Raw genomic sequence first — 26,917 nt, forward strand, 5'->3', positions numbered from 1 at the left:
TAAGTTCTTTCGCTTTTTCTCCATGCGTTGTGGAATTTTTCTTTTTCAACCATGTTTACTTTGGACTGAATTTGTTGGTCTTGGTTTCCAAAAATGGCAAATAACCCGGCGGAAATCTCAATTACTGCAGGGCCTTCAGTTATCTCAGCCGCCTGAACCTCCTCTTTCGCGGGAGGCATTGAGCTGGATGCTTTTTGAGAATCTAATAATGCCGGATTTGCAGCATTTTTGGCTTGATGGAAAGCCGTGTTAAATGATTATATTTAATGAATTGATGAGCCCAGCATTTCCACTCTGTGGCACACTGCAGTTGCTGAGGTTCTCTATCGCAGTTTCAGCCAATGATGTTACGACGTTGCGCACTGATGGTACAGATGCATTCTCTCCAATTATGAGACTTTCTAATGGCGTGGCAATCAGATGCGGAGATTGAGTCGGCTGGACTTGGCGGGCCATCTTCTTGGTCATTTTATCGTCATTAGATGAAGCTTTCCCAGAACGTTGCACCTCCGGCATTGTTGTGTCTCTCATGTCGCTGACGCAACTGTGATCTTCTCCTCTTTGGATAGTCAGGGATTTCCGAAAGAGAGACAAAGCTTCCCTTGCAACCTCTGCGAACAGCTTTTTGTCAAACGTATCATTCTGTTTCACATTATTTAAAGAATTAATTCCCACCAATATATTTTTAGCTCCTCTTGTTTAGCCTTTTGGGCACAATGTGATGCTCCCAAATGTAGCACTTTTGAATTCATCATGGCCAATAGAGTCATAACGTCTTTCACATTTTCATTTAAAGATTCATAGAGCTTCGTGAAGGGCGTTAGGGAAATAGCTAGAGCAATTAACAGTTCATTTGCTGGGACGGGAACACAGGGGGCTGCACATCCCTCTCTTCCTCTCTTGTTGGACCCGGGGTGCTAGTCTATGCCGAGCCCTTTCCCGTCGGATTTTAGGAAAAGGGCGTTCAATTAATGACGAGTCTCCTGTAGTAGAGTCATTTACTGAGTCTTCACTAGTTGTGGGCTTATTTTCGAGTTTTGGGTCGCATCCAAGGTGAAAAGACTGCATTACCCTGCAAGGGCAATCTATTCTGGGAGTCTGCCACATTTGAGTTGTCTCATCTGAGGATACAGAAACCGCCGCCGCCGCCTTGGGTATTTTGTAGTTGCCGGATCCCCATATGTCTCGGTTTACATTGGTAATGTAAACGCAATTCCTTTTCAAGGGTGCTATAGGCATCACATCCTGCACTGGGGTGGATGTCACGGTCTGTTTAGTTGAGTAGGATTTATTTAGATTAATCAAGATTTGAAGCACTGAAGAAACCACATCTAAGTAGTTTCTTTTGTCACCGGTGGGAGGGCCAACATTGCTACCCCTTGGTGCAGTGCCTATTTGTAGATCGCACCCCAAAGCATCAGCGTGCGCAGATGTTAAGCTTCTTCCTGGGTCAATATTAGTGGTATAAATGGGGGCATAACCTCAACAACATTTATCATTTTGGTTACGGATGTATTTCCACTTTCAGATGTCACGCCTACCTCATGTTCGACTTCGGGATCAGCTGCAAGTCTCTCGTCAAGCTTCTCCTTCCTATTCCATGAAGATTCTGCCGCAACGCGCTAACGCAGCAAGCCTCTGCCAGGTCCAGCAGGTGCCGAGTTGTCTCCGCATCTCCAGCAACGGCGTCGCCTCCCCCACTGCTTCCACTTCCGTCGACTGGCGCCGCCCACCAGCGTCAACGGGAGCGTTCACTACCTTGGACGGCAACCTCGCCTCCCGAGGCTCCGCCTCTGCTGCAGGCTCCGATCGGCCGGATGCCCGGGGATCGCCTCCCGCCTCCAGGATGAACACGGCTCGCCCGCCCCCGCTGGTAAGTCCTGCACAATAGTGAGTGGATTAACGGCTGAGCCGTTCAAGCAAATTGCATTATGAGAAGAATGCTGACTTAGCTTCAGCTTGATCCAGACTGCTTGACACGGCGTCGGATTGCTTATATCGAGCGGGGTGGGGGCCGAGAGTACAACATCAGAAGATGTGGCCAAACAATCTTCATGTGGCAAGGGATGAAAGACATCTTCATGCATCCGATTAACATGGTCCTTAATGTGATCTATATTTTCCGACGGTGCTCTACAGGAGAAGTATTGGCTCACCTGTTTCTTGCGTGCATTTTTCGCGGGCAGCTCATCTTGATTTGCCATGCGTTTGGCTTGCCATAAAGATGAGGATAAGTTTGATGGGTCCATCATCTACACTGCGCCACTCGCCAAACAGCAAAACAGTGGAATCCTCAGCCCTTAGTCCTCAGTGTTCATAGTGATTTGGGTAGAGGTGGTATGCTTGTCAGATAAGAGATTTCTTTTGGAAATGATTTTCTTTTGTAATAGCTTGATTTTAGAAGCCAGGGCATCTTGGATGGTGGTGCACCATTCTTTGCTTGGTTGGACTGGGTTAATTATGGGGATTGGGTTCTCCAACTCTGAGTATGGTGAATAGTTCTTTACTATCCAAGGTAGCATTGCTGATTCTGGTGTTGAGGGCATCTGCTTTATGGGCAATGATGGCTGATTTGTAAGTTTTGTTTGCGGCGTTAAAAGCTTCCAGAGCTTCTGAGGTATGGGTTTTGTTTAGCCGGTGTTCAAGGGATTGTTTAATCCTTCTGAGGCAGACAAGTTCCTCATTAAACCAGAAGGAAGATTTTTTTAACTTTGCGTTTTGTTTTATTGACACAAGGAGCTAGGGTGTCAATTGTGCTGGTGAGACAGTGTGATACATGTCAGCCAGGGCACAGGTATTTTCAGTATTGATTTTTTTTGTTATTGAGGGAGGTGACGTAGTATTGGGGTAAGGTTTTCTACTGTGAGTTTTCGGATGTTTGTTACGTAGGATTCCTCAATGACAGTTTTGGGTGGGTCTGGTTCATTGGTCAGATCACCACAGTATAAATTTCACCATCTTGGCCAGAGTAATGGGTTGATGGAGTCTATGGATAGCTCAAATGTTGAAAATTGCAAAAGTAATGGAAATGGGGTTAGCTATCATGCAATTATCATAGATTTGGTTTAAAAGTATAAACCAGCAACATCTTTTGCTTCAATTATTATATGGACAGATCTAGTCACTGCCCTGCAAAATAGAACTGCTGGGGAGGACGTGTTCTATGCCTCATGATTTGCACTCTCCACTAGCCATTTGTGAATGATAATTGACTCTTGGGGAGTAAAACAATTTATGGTGTGTGCATGTGGAAAACTGACAGGACAGTTGCATTTTTTCCTGGCGAGTCGCTTGCAACTTGACATTTTTATAGTTTTTATATATATTTATATAGAAATAACCAGAGTTAACGTTCACATAAATAAAGTAAATGTATTATTTGTATTTTATTGAATTTATATAGCCCTTTAATCCAAAGTGCTTTACATGAGAACAAGAAAAATACAAGCATAAAATGGCAATTGAATCACAACTCGAAAGTAGTATAAGGAACAATTTACAATATTGCTGAGGTGATGAGGGAGTGGAGAGGGAAAGGGATGAGTTAGTGGAGGTAGAAGTGGAAGTAAGAGGGAAGGCTAGAAGGTGTGAGGGAGAAGAGAGGAAAGAATAAGACTAGATAAGAGCCGGAGGTGGGGTAGAAGGGAGAAGAGAGGATGGAGAGGGTAAGGAAGTACAGAAGTAAGTGGTAAGGCATGAGGCGGTGGGAGAAGGAGGAGAGGAAGCGAAAGGTGTTAGGGAGGGGAATGGAAAAGATACGATTTTAGAGAAGAACTAAAGGAAGGGTAGGAGGGAGAAGAGCGGATGTGGAAGGGGAGGTGGTTCCAGTGGAAGGGAGCGAGGAGTTGGAAAGAGCGGAAGCGGGAGGGGCACAGGGTGGTGGAGGAGAGAGTAGGAAAAGATATGTAGAGCGGAGAGAACGAGAAGGGGTATAGGAAGTAAGAAGGGAGGAAAGGTGGGGGGGATGGCAAGACCATAGAGGGATTTGAAGACAAGACAGAGGAACTTGAATTTGAGCTGGGAGTGAAAAGAGAGCCAACCTAGAGAGGTGAGAGAAGGCAGAGGGAGCAGATGGCAGAGTGTTAGTCATAAAAAGTAAACATCATGGGGTTGGAATGGGGACATAAGAGATTAGGGGGTCGGGGGGGTCTTGGTGAGTGGGGTAAAATAGAGGAACTAGAGACAGTGTATGAAACGTAAGCCAAGATTACAGACCACGCATATGGAGAACAGGAGAGGGCACAGTAATTTAAGCTGCATAATTCTTTTACTACTGCTTTAGTAAGCCTAAGCAAAGAATGCTGCAGAAATGGCAGGCTATGATTTGGGAATGGTTGAGAGTCATTTACTTTGACAGCTGTGCGCTCTCAGCACAAAGTTAATCTTAGAGAAGCCACCCCAGCAATAAATGCGGTCTGAAACCAACACTTTTAGAAAACCAATAGGGGTTGGCGAACTAGTCACTAATGGCACAGTGAATTCTGACAGTCCTGGAGCAGGTATACACTGGTGCTAAGGCGAGCTGCGATTGGCTGGGATCCCAGACTCTCCAGCCAATTAGAAAGCAGGAAGTGGTCCGGCTCTTATTTTTCAGAATCTCTGCCAATCGGATAATGCTAGCCACTCTCAGATTTGCAGAATATCCATAATCGGGTGGAAGGAAATCTGCTGAAATTCGCGCAACTGATAAAATGGTGCTGTGTGCTCAATTCCTATACACTTACCCACTGCTTTATATCAGTTTTGATATTATGCAATAGTCACTATACCAGGTCACACAGGTACCTGTTCACTCCAAGGGGGCTGGACGTGCTTACCCACAGGTTAGAAACATCACTAATTCTAAGACTGAAGATTACTTTATTCCATCAATTTGCGTTGCTTGCCCACTACAGCAGAAAAAGAGTCTACACTTAAGCTTGCATGTAATTCTTGAAAATAACAATCCATTTATTAGTCCACATATGCATCATGTGAGGTTTTGTTTTTTCATGTCGAAGTTTATTTAGGATGGCACTTCGACCGGAGGATATCTGAGCACTTAATTACTTGATGCCAAGGGAACCCCAAGGGGAATGCCCTATACACACTCCGAGGCCCCCCCCTAATCCCCCTCATGGGAGCTGTGATAGGAATAGAGGTAGAGAAGGGAATAGTTTACCTGTAACTCCATTTCTCCAGCATTGGTATCTTTCATGGATTCACATGCTTTGAATATTCCCCGTCGTCAGGCTGGGAATCCCCGGTACATTATATAGACCCTTTCCCGTAAGAAAACTTTTTCGACGCTTATGCGTCCTATCCACCTCGTTTTGTATCATGCGTGCCCGTACCGTCAGGACGTCATGATATAAATACAGGCCCCGCCCCCGCGCTCCCTCAGATTTCGGCCCCCAAAGTAGTGGGGGAACCGGTTTGCATGTTCAGGGGAGGCAGGTGGGCGCATGTGAATCCATGAAAGAAACCAATGCTGGAGAAATGGAGTTACAGGTAAGAAACTATTCCCTTCTCCAGCATTGGATCTTTCATGGATTCACATGCTTTGAATAGATTACATAGCAGTACCACCCCCAAGAGGAGGCGTGCATGCAAACCCATATACTTTCTTCGCAAAGGCCGTTCCCTATGATCATGTATACATCAGTAATAGTTAACATAGGAAAAACGAACCACATACAGTCAAATTCCACAGGATGCAACCCCGCAGCCGGGGCTTACCTTATTGGAATAGGTGTCGAAGCACCGCCTGTCCCATCCGGGTGTCTTCGGCATGTTGCTGCGACAGGCAGTAATGGCGGGTAAAGGTGTGTGTAGCCGCCCAGGTAGCCGCCATGCAGATGCCCCCTAGAGGGACTCTAGGCCCACAGTGCCGTCGACGATGCCGCTGCTCTAGTTGAATGAGCTCTTGGCCGTCGTAGAAGAGGCTTCCCTGCCCTGGAATGGCAGTACGAAATGGTAGATGACACCCATCTTGATAGTCCTTGCTTTGAAATGGCTTTTCCTCTAGCACCCAAACCATAGGCCACGAACAGCTGTCTCGTTTCTCTAAACGGTTGCGTACGATGAAGATAAAACTTGAGAGCCCTTTTTACATCCAATGTGTGTAGCATGCGCTCCGCTCCCGAGCATGGCTCCGGAAAAAACATAGGTAAGACTATAGAGAAGTGTTTATGGAACACCGAAGGAGCTTTTGGTATGAACTGTGGGTTAGTGGCTAGGACTACCTTGGTCTTGAAAAATCGTAAGTATGGTGGGTCTACCATTAGAGCCTGAACTTCTGAAATACGTCGGGCTGAAGTGATGGCCACCAGGAAGGCCAATTTCCACGACAGAAACTTTAGAGACGATGATGACATTGGCTCAAAAGGAGGCTTCATAAGAGACGTTAAGACCAGATTGAGGCTCCACTCCGGCGGAAATTTCTTCTCTGGAGGGAAACTCCGAAAGAGGCCTTTAAGGAAGTGCTTAATCAGGCGGTCGCTGAACAATGGTGCCGAGTGCCGTCGACGAGTAAACCTGGAAATGGCTGCTAGGTGTACTTTTATTGACGACACCGACAGGCCCTTTTGAGCTAAGAACAGCAAGTATGGAAGGAGCTGTTCCGGCTTAATCGATTGCGGGGCCAAACCTGGTTGATCCTCACACCATTGACAGAAACTTTTCCATTTGTACGCGTATGAGGCGTTTGTGGAAGGTGCTCTTGCCGCTTGCAGGATACGCCGACAGTCCTCCGGAATCGTTAGCCGACCAAATTCGGCGAAGTCAGGAGCCAGGCCGTCAACTGGAGGCTGTCCGGGTCGTGATGCCAAACGACACCCCCCTGTCGAGATAGAAGGTCGGGGGTCTTCTGGAATCTCATTGGTTCCGCCGCCGCTAAGTGTAGTAGGTCTGAAAACCACACCGGTCTGGCCCAGTATGGGGCCACCAGAATTACCCGACATGGGTACCTGAGGATCCATTGCAACGTCCTCCGGGCAAGGGGAAATGGAGGGAATGCGTACAGGAATTTGTTCGTCCATGGGAATGAGAACGCATCCCCCAGTGAGCCCTGCTGAGGCCATCTGCTTGCGTACTGATGGCATTTTTTGTTGTTCTTCGTTGCAAACAGGTCTATGGAAGGGTGTCCCCATTCCTTGAATACTTGTTGAAGTTGTTGGTCGTTCAGCACCCATTCGTGAACTTCGTTCATTTCTCTGCTGAGGGCATCGGCTTCCACGTTTCTCACTCCTGGTAGGTGGAACGCTAAGATTTGCATGTTGTGTTGCAGGGCCCAATGCCAGATTTTCTGTGCCTCCGTCGATAGGGACCTGGAACGTGTCCCTCCTTGTTTCCTCAAGTAGAACATCGTAGTGGTGTTGTCCGTCATGACACGCACCACCGAGTCCTTCAGTTGAGGAAGAAAAGACTTCAGAGCCCATCGCACTGCTCTCAGTTCTAGCAGGTTGATATGCAGGGAGGACTCCTGCAAAGACCACTGGCCTTGTACCTGTAACGTATCCAGATGAGCTCCCCATCCGCTCAGCGATGCATCCGTCACCACCGTCTTTTGGAACTCTGGTTCCAGTAGAGGCATTCCTTTCGTTAGATGAGTAGACACTTTCCACCAGCCGAGTGCTTGAACTAGTTGTTAGTCGACGACCAGTCTGTCGGACCAGCGACCTCTGCTCTGCGCCCAACGGTCCGCTAGAAATTCCTGGCAAGGCCTCATAAACAGACGGCAGTTGTTTATCAACGGAATGCAGGACGACATGGTCCCTAGCAGGGACATGTACTTGCGCACTGAGACCTTGGTACCGCCTCTCCATTCCGACGCCTTGTTTTGAAGTTTCTGAATTCTTTCGCTGGATGGTTTCACCAGGCTTGCGTGTGTATGAAACTCCGCTCCTAGAAAGACCAAGGTCCTCGAAGGCTCTACGGAGGACTTGTTGAAGTTTATTGCGAAGCCCAGTTCCTGTAAGATGGACATTGTGGCTCGTAGACTGTCTCGTGTTTGTTCCTTGGATGAACCTCTGACCAGCCAGTCGTCTAGATATTTGTTTGTTTGTTTATTTATTTAGTATAGCGCGCAAAACCCAGAGGTAACAGGGCGCAACAGAGGTCAGGAGGATAGGATTACTTAAAAACTTGGTTACAGAATAAGATAGGCATGAGAAAAAGTGCATTGCATTTACAGTTACATTGTGTGGGATGTGCATATATACATATAATTGAGCGAAGGTTTACAAATTTACATATTAATACTGTGCGTAGGAGCAGTTCGGTTGCATTTACATATTTACAAATTTAAGGCTGTGCGTGGTAGTCAGGTTATAGCATTGGCATGATCAGATTAGATGGCAGGGTTAGTCGTGAGGATCATTGGCCCGCAGCCAAGTGAGGGTGTTTCGCCTGAAGCTATAGTAGGATTGGTCTGTCCTAATGTGGAGTGGGAGGGCGTTCCAGTGTTGGGCTGCCAGGACAGGGAAGCTGCTGCCGCCGGTTTTCTTTTGTCTGAAATTGGGTACCTGCAGGCAGTAGGAATTGATCGATCTGGTGGGGCGGGTGGACGTTTTTTTCTTTATTCTGGATGCGAGATAGGGGGGGGCTGCGTTGTTTAAGCATTTGTGGGTGAGTGATGCCGTTTTGAGGGAGATGCGGTCATGGATTTTAAGCCATTTGTGTTCTCTTCTTTTGTTGGAGATGTGTTCCTTAGAGGTTGAGGGCTGTTCTGAGAGCGTTGTTTTGTAGTGTCTGTAGTTTGTTGGTTATGCATTTGTTGGCTCCTAGGTACATGGCGTTGCAATAGTCCAGTCTGGATAGTATTAGGGCGTTGGCTATGATGATGCAGCTAGTTTGGGTGAGGAAGGCTCTACATGCCCTAATTAGCTTGCATGTGTAGGCGGTGGAGGATGCTAGTGAGTTGACTTGTTTTTTTAGTGACATGGTTGCATCAAGGTGAAAGCCTAGTGTTTTCACTGTTTTGGCCACTGTGATGGTATTGCCATCAATGTTGAAGGCCTTATAGTTGGAGCTGAGTTTTTTGAGATTGGTATTGGATCCGAGGAGCAGGATTTCGGTTTTCTCATCATTTAGACATAGACCGTGTGTGGCCATCCATGCCTGAATGATGATATATTTTGTTTACCAAGGCCGTATCTGAAGCGTAGTTGCCTGAGAGGGGTATGAGGATCTGGGTGTCATCTGCATAATTGGTATATGAGACACCCAGTCTGTCCAACTTGTCAAATAGGGGCTTGGTAAAGATGTTGTAGAGGGTGGGAGAGACGCAGGAGCCTTGGGGCACCCCACAGGTTATTTTAATGGGGTCTGCTGAGGCTAGGGTGGAGATGACCCTCATAGTTCGGTTGTCCAGGAATGATTGGATCCAGGCTATGGCCTCTTTCGAGAAGTGGGCTGCTGAGGCCAGGTGTTCGCACAGGACTGCGTGATCCACCAGGTCAAATGCTGCCGACAGGTCGAGGAGTAGTAACATGGCAGTGTTCCCTTTGTCGTTAATCTCATTGATCTGGGTTTTAAGATCGATTAAGGCTGTCTCGGTGCCGTGCTTCGGTCTGAAGCCTGATTGGTGGGTGCCTAGTAGTTTGTGAGTTTCAAGATATTGCTGAATCTGCAGGTATGCTACTCTATCTATTATCTTTAACAGGAATGGCACCGTGGTGATGGGCCTGTAATTGGTGGGAATGGCGGGGTCTAGGGTTTGCTTCTTGAGGAGAGGCAGGACCCAAGATTCTTTGAGGTTGCTTGGTATGGTGTTGGAGGAGAAGGATGCGTTGATCAGCTTGGTTATGAAGGGGGCTAGATCCCTAGCAGCATCCTTGATTATTTGGGGAGGGCAGTTGTCGCCTTTGCAGTTAGATGGTTTAAGTGAGGCTATAATTTTTTCTGTTTCTGGGATAGATATTTTGGTAAATCTGAAGAGATTATGGCCTGGACGGTTGGCTGTTTTGTCGTGGTTGCTGGGAGATGCTTCATTGGTGGTGAGAGAGTCTTTTTTCAGAGCGATTTTGGTTTGGAGACTTTTGATTTTATTAGTTAGGGCGTTTTGGACGCTGGTGCACCATGCTTTATCCTTAATTATATTGTCTGGTGGGGGTATAGGGGATTCTAATTCCCTTAGTATAGCAAATAGTTCTCTGGTGTTGGAGCTCGATTTTTCGATTCTTTCATTGAATAGTTTCTTTTTTGTGAGTAGAATTTCTTTTTTGTAGTTGTTTGCACAAAGTTTGAGTTGTGATTTGTTCTCTTCAGTAGGGGAGTTGTGCCATTGGCTTTCAAGTTTCCTTTTGTGCAGTCTAAGTTCTTTCAGATGTGGGGTGAACCAGGTGTTCAGGTGGGCTTGTTGTTTGCTTTTTTGCAGTTTTAGAGGGGCAATGATGTCTAGTCCTTTTTTTATGGTATTGTTATAGTTTTCTACTAGGAGTTCTGGTTTTAGATTGTCGGGGAGAGCATTGGCAGTAGTAGTGGTAGGAGGTTGTCTGGGGTTATGTTTTTTTTTGCTCTAGTGGGTAGTGGTGGTGCCATGATTTTTCCTTTGTTGACTTCTCTATTAAGAGATAAGGTGAAGTCAATGAGGTAATGGTCTGTCCAGTGCTGGGGAGTGGTTTTGGTAATGATGGTGTCGCAGTTTAGAGTGGCGATCCAGTCCAAGGTCCTACCTTTATTATGGGTGGGGGTGAGCACTCTTTGGATTAGGCAGTGTTCATCTAGCATGTTAGCTATGGCTTGTGCTGATTTGTCGTCAGGGTCGTTTAGTCCTAGATTCAAGTCGCCTAGTAGTAATATTTGGGTGGTGTCTTTTGTGTTGTTGGCTAGGAGGCTGGATAGGTCTGCTTCGAATGAGCCAATGGGGCCGGGTGGCCTATATATTAGAAGGATGGTTAAGGTGCGACAGTTGGAAATGGGTAGTTTGGCTACTAGGAGTTCGCAGGATTTGAGAGGTGTTTGGGGCAGTGGTCTTAGCTCGAGGTTTGTTTTAGCTATGATGGCTAGGCCGCCTGCTCTGTTGTTGGTCCTGTCCATTCTGATTATTTGGTAATTTTCTGGAATGGCTATTGAGAGTGCTGGGCCTGCTGCTTCGTGCAGCCATGATTCAGTGATAGCTAGGAGGTCGAGGTTGTTTGAGGATAAGGTGTCTGCTATTTCTGTGGCGTGGGCCATTATCGATCTGGCGTTGATCAAAGCTCCGGATATAGTGGTAGTGTTGGGTGTATCCTGGATTGTTATAGGGATGAGTTTGGGTTGGGTGGGGTTGTAGCAGGGTGTGATGTGGCTCGGGTGGATTTTGGTGTGTTGCAGGGTGGGTCTCTTGTTGTGGTAGATGGGCTCGTAGAGACGGGGTAGTCTGGCTCGTAGTCTAGTGTTTCTTTCTAGGGTTGGACAGGGTGCATTATCTGCAGGGTACATGGTTGTGGTGGCAATGACGATGGTAAGGTGTAATATATGTATGAGGAGATACAGTAGGGTGGCTGTTTGGCTCTTGCTGAGGTACATTGTGCGGTTTGGCATATGTATAGACATGATGACCATCCTTCCTTAAATGGGCCGCTATAGGGGCCAAGCACCTGGTGAACGTCCTGGGGGAGGACTTGAGCCCGAACGGGAGGACCTTGAACTGAAAATGCTTTCTCCCGACGACGAATCTTAAATATCTCCTGTGTCGTGGGCGTATTGGGATGTGAAAATAAGCATCTTGAAGGTCTAGTGATGATAGATAATCCATGGGTTGCACCGACCTGATAACCTCTGGGAGCTTTAGCATTTTGAATTTTAGGCTCTTAGTACCCTCAGGTCGAGAATGGGCCTCCATTTGCCGTTTGGCTTTTTGACAACAAAGAACCTGGAATAAACTCCTTGTCCTTCCTGTGTCTTTCTACCGCCCCTTTTCGCAACATAAGCGCCGCCTCTTGTCGTAGGATTCGGAGGTGGGGCTGTGTCGAGAATAAAGGAGGAAGACGCGGAGGCTTGTCTTTGAATTGCAGCGCATGACCCATGCGAATCGTGTCTAGGACCCATCGATCTGTGGTGATGCATTTCCATCGGTCGAAGTGATGAGACTCGACCCCCCAGGACGTTCCGAAGGCCGTCATTGGTTGCTGGTTTGCTTGTTCTTCGTTGACGACGGACCTGATCCTCGCCGCCTGGAGGCTTGATAGTCCCTGCTTCTACGTGCCGACTGGGACGCTCGTCTAAACCCTTGTGAAGAGTACGAGGGCCTGTTAAATCCACGGTCCCTCGAGGCTCCAAAGCGGGAGTTTCCAGAAGCACCCCTGAAGGGGCGAAAAGAGCGAAAATTTCTACCCGTTTGAAGGGCGCTGAGGGACCTAGCAGTATCCGTGTCTTCTTTCATCCCTTTCAGCGCTTCATCAACCTTTTCGCCAAACAGGTGTTCCCCTTCGCATGGCATGTCCAGGACTTTGTACTGTACTTCAGGACGGAAAGTAGTACATTTGAGCCACGCTTGTCGACGAAGCACTACTCCATGGTTGATTTGTTTGAAACCAGACTCTGCTAGGTCAACTGCGATATTAATAGCGTGGTTCGAGGCCTCTTCGCCATCCCGCACCAGTAACATAGCTGCTTTCCGGTGTTCGTCTGGCAGGTGTTCTAGGATAGGGGGCTAGTTTGTGCCACATTTCCCTATCATATCGTGACACGATCGCTAAGGAATTGGCTGCTCTTACTGTCGTCGCTCCGACCGAGAGCACCTTCTTTCCAAAGGCGTCCTGCCTCCTAGCCTCGCTTTCAGGTGGCGTTGAGCATTTTTGCTGGACCCTGGCCTTCCTAGCCGCTGCCGCCGACACCACCGAGTCAGACAGAGGCTGTGATGTTAGACATTTCGGAGTGGACTCCGGAGCTTTAAACTTTTTCTCGATCCGTCCCTTTATGGCTGGCTCCGAGAACGGATGGCGCATCGTCTTGAGACCTTCTTGCCACACGTGGTCAAAGATTGGGATGGCAAATACTGATTTTCTCCTTTGACCCATATGGTCAAAAAGGAAACAGTCTTTCTTCTGCTCCTCAGGAATCAAGCCGAATTCGGAACAAGCTTTCCCCATCATTGCATGGAAGGCTCCCACATCATCAGGGGGAGATGGCTGTGTCTGGCTCCTCGTAGACTCCAACTCTACATCCGAATTCCATGTTGGGTCCCTCGACGGTGACAGGGAGATGTCTGACCCGGAGTCATCCAGTATAGAGTCGGACTCCGACAACTCACCCTCCTCCTGAGCTCGAGGACGATCTTTCACCGCCTGGGGAGCCGATGGGTGTTTCGTCGTCGAGCGAGCCGTACAAGTTTGCTCGTCGACGGAAGGTACAGACAAAAGTGACGATGACGTCCCAGGTTGAGGGAACTGCGTATCCAGCCGCTGCAGGAGCTTCTGAAGAGTATTAAGCACATCCAGAGACAAAACCGTCTGGGGGGTCAGTAACGTGGATGATATAGGTACCATACCCCCGCTCGCACTCGTCGTCGTCGACGTGGAAGGCCGTAAGCCTAAATCCGATGGCTGCAGAACCATGTCACCTTCCCCTTCCGCCGAGCAGGCCGTGTCTGGCTGCAGTAAGACCTCAGGGGGATCGGGTCATAGATCTCAGGCAGCCAAGCCATAGACTGAGTCTCCGTCGACGAAGGAATCCCAACCGCTGCTGCTTGAACGGTAATAGGCATCGTCAATGACACCGAGGTCGACGAGCCAGTCGTCGTCGTCAAGCCCTTAGACTTCGTCGTCGATTTTCGATGCCGACTTCCCGGCTGAAGCTTCTCGACTCATGGAAGACCTGGGACGGTCCCCTGAGGAGGATTTTGACAGCGCTAGCCTCTCCGTCTTAGATGATGAGGAGGAGGGCTTTTTATGTGAGGAGGATCCAGCATGTTTCCCCTTATGCTTGTCCTCAGCGCGAATTTCTGCTGGCCGTACCTTCTTCGATGGAGGCTCCGACTTGCTCCTGGAGGCCGTGGAGCCAACTTCCGAAGCCGGGTAGGCACCCGCTCCGTCATTAAGCCAGTCGACCAGCCTTCTTTTACGGTCCTTAAGGGTTTTTTGGGAGAAACCCTGGCATATCTCACATGTATCCGCCGTGTGGTGCGGGTGGAGACAGTAGATACAGTCCATGTGGCCGTCTCCTTCATAAACCTTTTTGAGGCCACAGGTTGCACACGGGCGATATAACGCCTTTCCAGACATAATTCTCCAGAATTTGAACTTCGCCGAAGCGAAACAGACAAAACAACCTAGTTTTCACTAGTAGTAAACACGAGGATCCCACTACTTTGAAAGACGGTTGAAATCTGAGGGAGCGCGGGGGCGGGGCCTGTATTTATATCATGACGTCCTGACGGTACGGGCACGTATGATACAAAACGAGGTGGATAGGACGCATAAGCGTCGAAAAAGTTTTCCTACGGGAAAGGGTCTATATAATGTACCGGGGATTCCCAGCCTGACGGGGAATATTCAAAGCATGTGAATCCATGAAAGATCCAATGCTGGAGAAAAGCATTTACCCATCACGATGCACCCGAACATCAGAAGAGTAGGCAACAAAGCCCTTCAGTGGGTAGCTATTCATACTCATCCACACTGGACTGATTTACTAATGTCACATTTTATTTAACCACTGATAAAACCCTCTACTAACCCTTTTCTTAACAAAACATGCACCATATACAGCATGCCAATATACAGAATTTATGCCCCACTCATAACGCATATGTTCAAATGCTTCTGACTTGATTCTCACTAATTAACACTCGTAATGCTCTTATGCTGTCATTTATAGTGTAGTTAGTTTTATTATGAGAACTAAAAGTAAGAATGCCACTGCCACTAGTACTGTAACTGCACAACATACTCAATATACAAAAGGCTATGAATAAATAGGCAGCCATCATTTTCATTGCCTCATATCTATTCAAGACTAATCAACCATCTTAAAAGCAGAATAGCCACTTCAGAAGTAATTTAATACCTCATTAAGTCTCACTACACCTCTCCTCTTTCCCAATGTGATACTAAAAATGGGTAAAACAAGCCCTCGTACTCCAGTCTTCAGATGGTAGGGAGATGAGAGCTGGAAGCCTTGAGACTTGTGGTCTGCACAAACCAAGAATAAGCTCAAATCCAATTGGGAAAAAAAGAAGAAAAAAACCCACCATCACAATCATGGTATCTTAGCCAAAAATGCTTTAAATAGATCTATGGGTGGAGAGCTCAGCCAAAAATAGTAATTCTGCTAAAAAAACCAAAACTTGAAGAATTTGAGACTCAGAAGCCCGGATGAAATGTAATTTCAGAGACTTGAAAATCCAGACAGAAAAAGGAGGGAGAACACGTGGCTTGCATGGATAGAGTGGTTCCAGTCTGCAATTTGCTTTCTGGGTCCTCCAGTCTTGCTTCAGCCAGCTTGGACTTATCAGAAGGCAGCTTTTATAGCATCAGAAGGCAGCTTTTATAGCACCAGAGAGTTGTTTATCCAAGCAGTTCTCCTCCCCTCCGTAGCCAGAAGCTAAGACCTTCGCTTGAAGGCTGTACGTAGCAAATTGCTAAGGGCTCAATGTCAACAGCAGGATGCCGAAAAATCTCCAAGCCCCAATAGTCAACAAACTTCCTTGCGTCCTGTCTAGCCAAGATGGTTTGTAGCCCATTGTAGTCTTTTGGACATTGTTATGGTTAATAGGAACATTCAGAACTATTTGCCAAAACAAACACCAATTGGAACACATCTCAACCATTGGCGTGCGGCCCAGAAGTATTATTGTGTACCCATACAATAGCCTTAGTCTGGCTCAATGCCCAGACATAAATGAATGGGGAAATCTGTTCATAATTGTTAATATGTGCTCTCTGCCTAAAGAAATTTCAAATGCATTTGAATTTATACACGCGAGTCCGCTTACTACATGGCTTGAGACATCGCTCAGGCAGGGCCAAAATACATGTCAGCAAGATTCAGAATTGGATTGCATTTACCGTGCAGGCTCTCCTCATCCCCTGTGCATGTGGAAGAGGAGGTCAGTACTTGATCCGAGATTGCGAGTGCCATTAAACTTCAACATGTGCATAACGATGTGACGTGGGCATTGGTCATGGAATGCTTTATGAGCTATGGTTACAAGCTTGAATTTAACCCTGGTCTCATCCGATAACCAATGAAACCTGTATTTGAGAGATATGATGTGATGATGCATGTTAGTAATTCTATGTGCTGCTGTGTTTTGCAGAACCTGTAGTGTTTTAATCACAGACTTCATAGGACCAGCATACAGGGCATTGAAATGATCTAATTTGGAGCCAATAATGGCTCTTGCAATAGTGGAACAATGAGGTTCTCAGAGCAGGGGTCAAATTTGGCATAGCAACAGGAGATGGTAATGTGCACAGTGAATTACTACATTGATATAAGTGACCATAAAGATTAGAATTAAAAAAAAAAAAACCTCCAGAGTTTAACTTTTTGTTGCAATGATATGGGTATCTCCGAAAGAATAAGATGGTCTAAAAAAGAAGAGATATTCGATTGTTGTGTACTAGATGAAACCGGTAATGGCTCAGTTTTGTCTGGATTAATAGCACATTTTCTGCCATCAACTCTTCAATGCCTTGAACAATGGTCTGAATTGACGACGTCGAATTTATAGCTTCATCAGACACGTGCACAGATCCTTTAATGCGGTTTGTGTGGAATGTGTCAAATGCAGATGATAAATAAATGCAGATGATGTGCAAGTGAACGTCGAAAGCATCATGACAAAGCAGTTCAACATCTTCCATTTACAACATGTGTACTTACATCTTTAGCAGAGGAGCCAGACACTTCAATCCAGGTCTTTGAGAAGAATGCGCAGGAGCCCAGCATAAACACAATGTAAATTGCTGCATGGACCGGGTCATCCAACACAGAACCAAATGACTCCGGCGGCGAGAGGTAGTAACAGAGCCCACCAACAGGATAAGCTCTAGCAGGACCACCCGTCGAAGTATCCTATACAAAAAATAAAAACATTTAAATAGAATGTACTGCTGATGCATATTCTCGGAACATACTAAAAGAAAACGTGTCGATTCTTATACTTGGTGGCACCAGTGACAGTCAATTAGCTTCTGCAAAACTCCCTCTATCCCTGTAGATGTACAATGAAACCAAGACATTAACTAAAATGTACATTTGGTATTCAGGATGCATGCCCGCGGTTTGCTTTGTGGAGTGCTAAGCAGACCATATTTGCGTTTAAATGGCAGTTTTAGGGTCCATAGACTAAACTGTTGCACCGGGTAGACCCAACACTAGGCACATTAGAACTGAAATCTTAAAGTTGGCAAAAAAATAAATGCATTTCAACCGCTAAAAATGAAAACCGAGTACAAATAAACTAGACATTTGTTCTGAAACTTAGTGAAATGTAAAGGGTAACATCTTGAATGCTTTGTTACATATGTGCATCCCGGTTAGTAGCCTCCAATGCAGTTGATGTAACCAAAATATGCAAACCAGCAGTTATACTTACAGACCAAGTGCCCAGCAGATTAACCAGTAGGTTGCCACTAAAGCGAGCAGACAGCATCTGTGAAATCACGTACAAGTTGGACACCAAGGCAGACTGAAGGATGATAGGAATGTTGGAGGTGTAGAAAAGCTTGATAGGGTAGGTGTTGTACTGCCCACGATAGCGTGCCGATTTGATTGGTAGATCAACTCTGAAGCCCTATTAATACAACAATGAAAACACAGATTGGGAACATTGAATATTAAGGAAGAAGCAATAAAACAGTACATTTACACTATGAAGAAAACGTCTGATTTCTTAAAATGATCAAGTTTGGGTATCAACCCATGGTCCTACAAAAAGAGTATCCTTCACCTGCAGCGAACAGGAGCATGGTTCCAGTGCAGCCAGCAGTTGAGGCAGTAGTCTACAGGAGTTCACTGTTCACCCTGCACTGGTCCCAAGGGACTACACAGCTCACCCACTGATACCAGCATTAAAGCCGGTGACACTGCTCTTATGCGTATGCCTCTTTGACGTATGGTTCCCACGAGATCTAGTGGCGATAGCTCCTGTGCTTGAGAGCGGTTCCCTTCCGCCCTGAGATTCAAAGTAGATGGACCTACTGCCTTTTGTTTCATTTGCTGAAGTGGCGTTAAGCAGGATAGCCATGAACCAACATAGCAGTCACACAGCTGACCCAGGCTCACAGAGTTGTCACTTTAGTACGAGGCTTTAATAATTATGGGCTCTTTTCAGTCACCATACCATACCAAACCAGGTATGGCTTATTCTTACAGATTAGCTTGCAACCAGACAGATAAGGCAATAGTGCTTACACATGGAATTGGTACAGCAGTTAAAATGCCACCTGTGCCTGAAGAGAATTTGGACCACAGTGCTTGTCAGGAATTGACACGTGCCATTTCAACCTGCCATGTGCCAATGAAGAGCATGTGCTGCCGCTGTCAAGAGACTGGTGCACCAACGACATATGTATGAACTATACCTTTGCGATGGAGCTTCATGAATGGGTGGGGGATAAGGGGAGATGAGACTGATTAGACTTTCATCAAAAGAAATCTGCAACAATGTATTTTAAAAAAATACATTACAAATCTAAACCAGGTATCCCACACCATTGCCAGATGCAACTCTGCCATAGGTCTCATCAAGTATGTTGAATAAGATGCTATGTGAATTGGCAACTGGCTATGACCTACAGATACCAGTAGGAAGTAGTGGTCTGTTGCCAAGGACGTGCAAGACATTAATGACAACTTACATTTAGCCACATCGTCAAGTGCCTTAGATCATGGGTCTGCAACCTTTGGATCTTCAGGTGTTTTGACCTATATTCTCATAAGCCCCGTCAGCATAGTAAGGAATCATGATAATCAGTCAAAACATACGGTCAGCCAGTTTGCAGACCCATACCCTAGACAAACATTAGCAACAATATAGAAGGAAGACCATTTGCTAAAAAGAGCAATTCAAAGTTCAAGGGACAATATATAGAGCTTCCTTTTCTACCTTTGTTGGCCTACGTGGTGGCAAGAAGGTATTGAGGGCAACAAGCCAAACTTCTTACTTTCACAATGCCCCAAGAAGGGGAAGGCTCATCGAGATATCAGATTTGTTGAATGGGGTAAAACCCTTAAAATGACATCATCAACCATTTAATATCCAAGAAATTGTAAGAAAAAATATATTCTGCAAAGAGTTAAAAAAATGACAAAAAAAAAAAACCATAAGTGCCAATACCCTACCTGAAAGTATATTACAACAGCAAAGACAAAGATGGTGGCAATCAAGTTCATCAGGTTGGGAAGGTTCTGGCGGTAGAAGGCCTCACGGAGAGCTCGGATTTTGTCAGTGCGAGTAGCCAGAAGATGGAACAGGGCAATGATGGCGCCTTCAAACTCGGTACCTGGAAAAGCCATGGGTTACTCACAGACATTGGTGCAATATTGATATGTGCAATAACCTGAAGATTGGCCACTGCCACAACAACATCAATTGCATTCATCTTTTCATAGAAAAGAAGTGAAATCCACCCAAGAAAGAGACTAGCAGCATATCAGATTAGAATCCTCAGGCATACTTCTGTAGTCAGTATCTCGGCAGAACATTTATAAATCAAGGCTGAAAATTGATGGCCAAGTTTGGAAGTTTTCATAACCGCTGTCATTGTCTTGACAAACTAGATGCGAAACGGCAACCTTAATGGGAAAAGTACTCACAGTATGCACTACTGCATTCTTAGTCTGAAATACCTTTTCCTCCATACTTTCATACAGATCGAGGAAGGGACCAGAGCCTCTAGCACATCCAACAGATATAATTACCCTTTAAATATGCATGTGGAGACGAAAGGACTAACTACATTTTAGGGGCATGGAAGAAGGGCATATAAAAGCAACGGGAACTTTGGACTGTAAATTACTAAAATGGAGTAATTTTCCGCAACTTCCCATGCCCTGTCCTCTACCAAGCCTCACTCAACCCCAGGGTGGATAACCAAGATCGAAATTGCTTCTGTAAGCCAGGAAACAATTAAGAGCCCTAGGAAGCGATGCCCAATAACCAGGCTAGAAAAAGAAACCACTCTGTATACTGGGTGCAGAGATAAGAGCCACCAGATTCTCTGTACCAGAGTTCCAAAATGTACCAAATTCGAAACAAAAGATGCATCAACTGAAACCTGAAGAGTTTGAGGATTTATATAGCATCCAAAGACGGTATCTGAGCCACATGCCAATTCCTTCTTGCAGCACCGAATCACCCTCCCATTACCATCTGAAAGCCCACTTTTTCAAGTGCCCGACCGCCAAGGAAAGGGATTGTGGGAGGGGGGGTTTCAAGACTCATGCACTGCCGATGAAGGTCCAGAAAAATTGAAGACAGAGGTAGTCCATGTGCCACAAGCAGTCAGAGAATCAATGCCTTATTGACCAGCGGGGCGTAACCAAGAGGATCTTGCAATCATCGAACCTGCAATGTGCCGATTCCCAAAGTTCTCCAGGAGTTGAGTGGGTTGGGGAGGGTAAGGTAAGGTAATGGTGAACTCCATAAGCAACCAGAATGTAGCAAGATATGGACAGGGTATCACCGAGAGACCTCTACCCCCCTCACCAGCGCCCACCAAGAAGCATAACACATGGTCCCAGATGCAAAGAGTTCCACCTGCAGAGTACCCAGCTAGTTAAATACAGATGCCGGCCTGCACTCTGCAACTCCCACTTGTGACTTGATTGGGCCATCGAGCTCAGCGAGCATGCTTCTTTGTTGTTCGGGCCTGCTAGAGGCCCCACCTGCAAGGCAGTGTTGTTCTCTAGGGCCATTTCCCACAACTGAACTGCTAAGGAACAAAGCTTCACGGACCATGCCGTCGCTCTCCCATCCCTGGTTTATGTAAACCATGGTGACAACACTGTCCAGCAGGATCAAAACCTCAGACTTCTTCATCACTGATAGAAAAAGCCCGAAATGGCTAGCAAAACTTAATCAGTTTGAGGAACTTTATGCATTCCCACAAATCCACTTATTGTGTACATAGCGCCCAGTTGGCGAGTGCAGAATCTGTTCTTGTCAGTGGATGTGGGGCTTAATGGAAGGGATTCCCTACCAGGTGCTCCGAAAGAAACCCATGGAGCCTGTCTGATGTAGGAATCATTGTGTCCCACTTTTAGTCCCAATAAGCCATCAGCATAGTAGAGTGCAGTGCATTAGAGGTCTAGCCATTGGCACAGCCAGGACATAGGAAGCCATGAGCCTCAGCCAGTGCTGGAACCACAAGGCCAACGTCGCGTTGTTGGCCAAGAAGAGCCACAGTTTCCATCATCACTCTCCGCAGCTGGAAACACTGCCCACTGAGGAATCCCAGAAGAAGCCAATGAAGCCAAACTTTTGCATAAAATGTGTGCATGTTGACTGAATCGGACATACCAGAGGAGGGGTGAATTCCCCAGCCCCCACCCAATCAGCCAGTTGTGAAAACCCCCTGGCCGCTGAGCTGAAGCCAAACCGCAGCACCTTGTGCGTACCAGAAATTGTTTTTGCTGATAAAGAACTGCAGGCAATGCTGGTGAGGGTGATCAAATCAGCATGTGCAAATATGCATGCTGTAGATACTAGCCCGTTGCCTGGCTGCAGTGAAGCCCACATTAGAGCCAGGGGTTTAACTTGAACTTGGCATAAGAAAAAGCTGAAAGAGGAGAGTGATCCAGAACCGTTCGAAACGCCCGCCTTGGAACGGCAAAGCACTTTGAAAAGAAACCCACACTGATTGAGTTAATCGGGTGTAACTTCTGGGCCTCTTGAAGCATAGACTGAACACAGCTGAGAACGGAGGAAGGGGTGTGGTGGTGGTAGTCTGCCCACCATCGAAAGGACCCAATTGGATATTGCCTTCCAGCCGTTCAAATAAAAACGAACCCTGCACCCCACCCCCGCCCCGATTGGGGAGATGTGCATCTAGACTGACATTTCAGCAACTAGGGGTCAGAGAACGCTGCAGGTCGACAGATTACCCCTTCCCCCAGGTGAAGGCTATGGCTGCTTTATTATTATTTTTTTTTGGAGGATTGCCCATTGACTGCTCGTCGTTTGCACTGGTTGTGGAATCCTTGAAACCCTACTGTGTGCTTCGAAAAGTTTGCCTCGGTTTACAAGCATTTGCAAGAGCTTTCATGAATAATGTCAAAGACTTGCAGTTTGAGCAAAGTCAGTTTCTCCTTTTCTTATGTAATTCCTCATCCCGTCTCCAGACTAAGAGTTAATCTCTTAATGGGGAGTTCCAGGATCTGGATCCTGGAAGTCTTGTGAAAAGATGGATGACTCCATGAGTTCCAGCACCCCTTGTGCTGCTCCAGTCTTAAGCATAATCCAGCCTGGGTACTGGGAGAAGACTCGTAACCTCCCAGTCTCCTATTCCATCCAAAAATGGTGGTTAGCAGCTGCCATTACCACATCAGCCCGACAGTAGCTCCGTGCCACATTCTGGTAAACGTCCCCCCCTCCTTCTACACACCCCCAAATATACTTGTGGGATTTTAAACTCCACATGTATTATACAAACAAACTCATCTAAAAGAACCTCACCTTACATACCCTCCACCCCTGCCAAGGAGCGCAGCTGTGCCAGTCCTGCAGCACTCTTTACCTCATACAATTCCTTGTAATATACTGTCTTTATCTTTCACAACGTCAAGCATGCACTACTATACCCCATGGTCTAATGCAACGTCCCAGGAGACTGGACAGCATGCATCTCTTTCCACAGTATTGATATTTCTGGTGAAAAGGAAACTATTCAAATCTACTATTCATTTGTGAATCATTTAGCATTGTACTTAATGTTTCCCTTTTACAAATGCCCCATGCTTTTAGGATGCAGTTTTTCTCCGTAGAAGTGTTCCCTCTTTTCCAGTGCCCTGCGAAGTATGCTCTAGCAGACAGTAATTGGACATAGCAGACAGTAATGGGACATGTGCGGTAGATCCCTCCCAAGTTTCCTTACCCATGTCCATCCCAAAGAATTCATGTTCATATTGATCCCCTTTATCGTATGACCATCTCATATGCCAAAAAGCTCATACAGGGGAACCACCTGGAGAATCCTAAGTGTCAAATTCAAATGACTATATGTGTATTCGTTTTATACTAGCATGTGTGCTCTTATACAGAGGGTAGACCAATGTCAGATTTTCACCCTCAAGTCTTTCTTGCGAGTCCCCACACCATCTCAGAGTATGGCTTGGATCAGATTCGGATACAACTCTGCTTCAAGGCCCTTTGAGCATGAGTAGGGGTCGAAATGGAGGGGAGCCGAGATCTAATTAGCTCCCGTTTGTAACCCAGAAGAGACTGGTTAAGATAATCACCAACAGCTACCAGGAGACGATTTTGGCTCCCCAAGCCAACTGATGTTAAACACACACATACATACCTATATGAATTTAAATTAGTTCCAGAAAACAAACATTAGGACACATCTATACGACATTTAAAGGAAAAGCAGTTCTAAATAGTGGACACCATATGTTTGCATCTTTACACCATCTACTAGCTCCTGGTTCGCCAGTGGTAGCTCAGGTCACGGTTTAATTCTGGGTGCCCAAGAGCTGCTTTTAGCTCCTGCTCATCTAACCTTCATTTTGATCACTGGTTATTTAATATTTTCCCAATAGCTGGCAATTCCCTCTGTAGGTCCTTCATACATTTTGCAGCTGTTAGGACTCCCTTTAATTGAAGGTACTGGAAAACTGACAACCGAAGATCCCAGATAACCCTAAATGCTGTGGGACCCACACCCACTCACCTAAAGGGGGGCATGCAACTGAATTTCCAAACACCCACCGCTTTTCCTTTTCCATCCCCAATTGTGCTGCAAGTACCAAGAACCCTCAATTAGGAGGTCTAACATATAGCTTTCTATATCAGAGACCCCTACTCCTCTTCCTTCAGAGCAATCACGGTTTGGTAGGTCAGTCTCTGTATTTTCCCTTGCCACAAGAATCTCAGGATTAAAAAAGTTCTGTTATCAGAGAGCCTGGCCCACTATCTGGCAAGATTTGAAAAGAAAAATATTCTCAACCTAGGCACCTCTAAAAATCACATCTCCTAAACCCTCTTTCATCTCTTCTCCTAAGGATCGAGCGTTCTACTTACCTATCACTCAACCTGCTCACTTTTCTCCACCACCTCTACCCTCCTCTTGCAACAATGTCTTCCTTTACCCCCACTAACCCCAATGACATTCTGGACCTTCTCATGGCTAAACAAACCCATGTGCCACCCCCCCCCCCCCCAATCGACCCTCCATATCCGCACACAGCGATACGTATAGTGCACAGTTTTGCTCCATATCTTACTTCCCTCTCCAACTCTTCTATTGACAATGCCACTTTTTTTTTTATCATCCTACAACTCGGCTAATGCAACTGACCTATACCTAGGCAATGTTGTTCAAGCCTCAGAAGTTCCAAACCCTCTGCCGTGTAGGACCAGATACAGGCCTACAGGTTAGCCAGTGATTTTCAACAGCGTGAACAGCCAATTGATCTTTTAATCAATGGTATAAAAATGCAGCTGTAATAAGCAACATAATCTGTGCTGATGGGTTGCCATGGTGTCACTATACAAGCAACCTTTGATATCCAGGATGCCATGCAAATTGCAGTAACTCATTTTCATATTGGTCCTGCAGCTGTGTAGCAACAAAGGTCTCCAGATTACATGCCACTAATGGAACTTCACAAATGGGTATGTAACAGTTGCTAGGTCGAATGAAATTAGAATATCCTGGAGGTTTGCACTTCATTGGACAGATGCCAGAATCAAGAGATTGGCAAATTTATGGGGGCAATTTCTTTCATTATATTGAACCAGACAATTGTAGAATATATGTTGTGGACCGTGTGACTGAGGTGGCTTATTTATTGTTCTGCAATTTTGTACATAGTTTTGTTATCTTGATGTTATTTAATGTGATGTTCTAATATTTAAATTGCAAAAGTTTAAAAAATAAATAAAATTGGCAAACTACATGTCCCCAATTTTGATGAATTGGGTGTGGGGTGGGTGAGGAAATCAACTGAAGGCAAATATCAAAATCTGCTACCAATCTATAAAAAATAAATAAAGGAGTGAATCCAAAATTAGAAAACTAGGAGTCTCAGAAGACAGCCCATTTTTTGGCCCCCAAGTTAACCTTATCGATTGATAAAATTAGCAAGAATAAGCATGTGCGCTCTCGGGTGGCTAAAACTTTGTTTAAGAAGAACTGGACAATCCCCTTTCAAGAACCTAAATCAATGAGACAGCAAGTTGGAGTAGTTGTGGCCATGAATGATCTTCCATCAGAGCTATGACCTTAAAGGATTCAAATAAACACATCATTTTGATATAATCCTTGTTTTGAGCAAACCAGATTGAATGTGATACAGGTTTTCTTCCCCGAGCAGTCAAGATTAAAGTATGAGAACTGCTGCTCCATAAAAGGTCAACACTCAAGGTAAAAAAAACAAACCCCCATCCACTACTGTAATATCTGCAATCTAGGTATAGCTTCTGGAACAACAAGAAGGCTTGATGAGAAACAACCACAGATTCATTCCTATATAAACCTTTGTTGCAGAAATGCTGCATTAACCACAGGAAAACAGTTTCCTCCATGCAGATTTACATTTCAAGATTCTAGGATATGCCATTTTACCTCGGCCGGTGTTCACGGTGGTCGGGCTGAAAGCCTTCCAGACGATAGTCTCACAGATGTTTGTAGCAATGAAGAGAGAGATACCAGAACCCAAGCCATAGCCCTTTTGTAAAAGCTCATCCAGAAGCAAGACTATGAGACCAGCAACAAAAAGCTATTAAGAAAACACAAAGAAAAGGAATGTTGAGATAAATGAATCTTGTATTGCATTCATTTTTCTTTTGCTGAACTATGTTAAATCCCCTCACTAACGTTTGTTTCTGTGTCAGGTAAGTGTTCTAAAGTCCCACAGGGGTTAGACCTATATTGGTATTAGGGCCCCAACTCTTAATATAGGCCTGTACTACACAAGTCGGTAAAGTGGCTGAACAGCCAGGCTCATCTCAGGGAGGTATGTGAGCTGGCGAGCAGTACAAAGAAAAACACAGATCAAAGGCAAACCCTTACTCACTTTATCAAAATATATGTAATCTAAAATGCAGCAACTACTAATAACATAACATTCAATAAAAAATGGAAGAGTGGAAAAGGAACAATAATGCAGGCAAGTAATTTTTCATACACTTTTCATATCCAGCACAGTGACTTCAGTTAAGGTCAGTAAAAGCATGTATATGCATCACCTTTGGAAAGTTCAGTTTTAAAAAGGGAAGCAAAGTTTAGACAGAATACAGCTAGCAACTTGTAACATATGTAACACTCTCCAAGAAGGGTTTAGCCAGTCTGTTGAACTAGAAAAATGTTCACAGTTGTAGACGAACAAGAAAGAGCAACGCCACTAGGATCAAGAAGATGGACCTTTGGGAAACCAGCAAAGCCACAGTCAAATGGACAGCACCAGTTCTGATGAGTCTTCAGAGAAACGGTAAGTAACCAGTCAGTTGTGCATGTAGAAAGCACAGGAGCTCAAGAAGAGCCTTCCTGTAGGTATACAGGTTTCATTGCAAGACCTGCACACTGGAGTTGGGGGCCAAATACCAACGGGGCAAACTGCACTGCCAAAGCAAAGAAGCACCGAAAATGGCCTACGGCAAGTGTAACCCAAGCCCCACAGTACTTGAGTGAAGTTGAAAATGTAGCTGGTCGCCTTCTGATGCAGCTTTGAAGACCTGGTTTCCTGCTCTTTGGTCGGTATTACCTTCAGTGGACTTCTGTGGCAGTCTTCGAGAGAGGGGTTCGCCAGCAAAAGATTCAGCTCACTCAGCGGTCAGTTG

The 26,917-nt window shown here is 45.7% G+C and overlaps 1 protein-coding gene across 1 annotated transcript in view; it reads right to left on the reverse strand.

The window, feature by feature from the left end:
• SEC61A1 (SEC61 translocon subunit alpha 1) overlaps positions 1-26,917 on the reverse strand; it is a 91,365-nt gene that overhangs the window by 24,485 nt on the left and 39,963 nt on the right. The window contains exons 7-10 of the mRNA XM_069643367.1: positions 25,704-25,857; positions 19,255-19,415; positions 17,507-17,704; positions 16,792-16,983 (exon numbers count right to left, since the gene is read on the reverse strand). Of these exons, the coding sequence (XP_069499468.1) occupies positions 16,792-16,983; positions 17,507-17,704; positions 19,255-19,415; positions 25,704-25,857 (705 nt within the window). The remainder of the gene's footprint in view (positions 1-16,791; positions 16,984-17,506; positions 17,705-19,254; positions 19,416-25,703; positions 25,858-26,917) is intronic.

The sequence above is a fragment of the Ambystoma mexicanum genome, chromosome 2p (assembly GCF_040938575.1).
Source record: "Ambystoma mexicanum isolate Mex_15411 chromosome 2p, UKY_AmexF1_1, whole genome shotgun sequence".
Lineage (NCBI taxonomy): Eukaryota > Metazoa > Chordata > Amphibia > Caudata > Ambystomatidae > Ambystoma > Ambystoma mexicanum.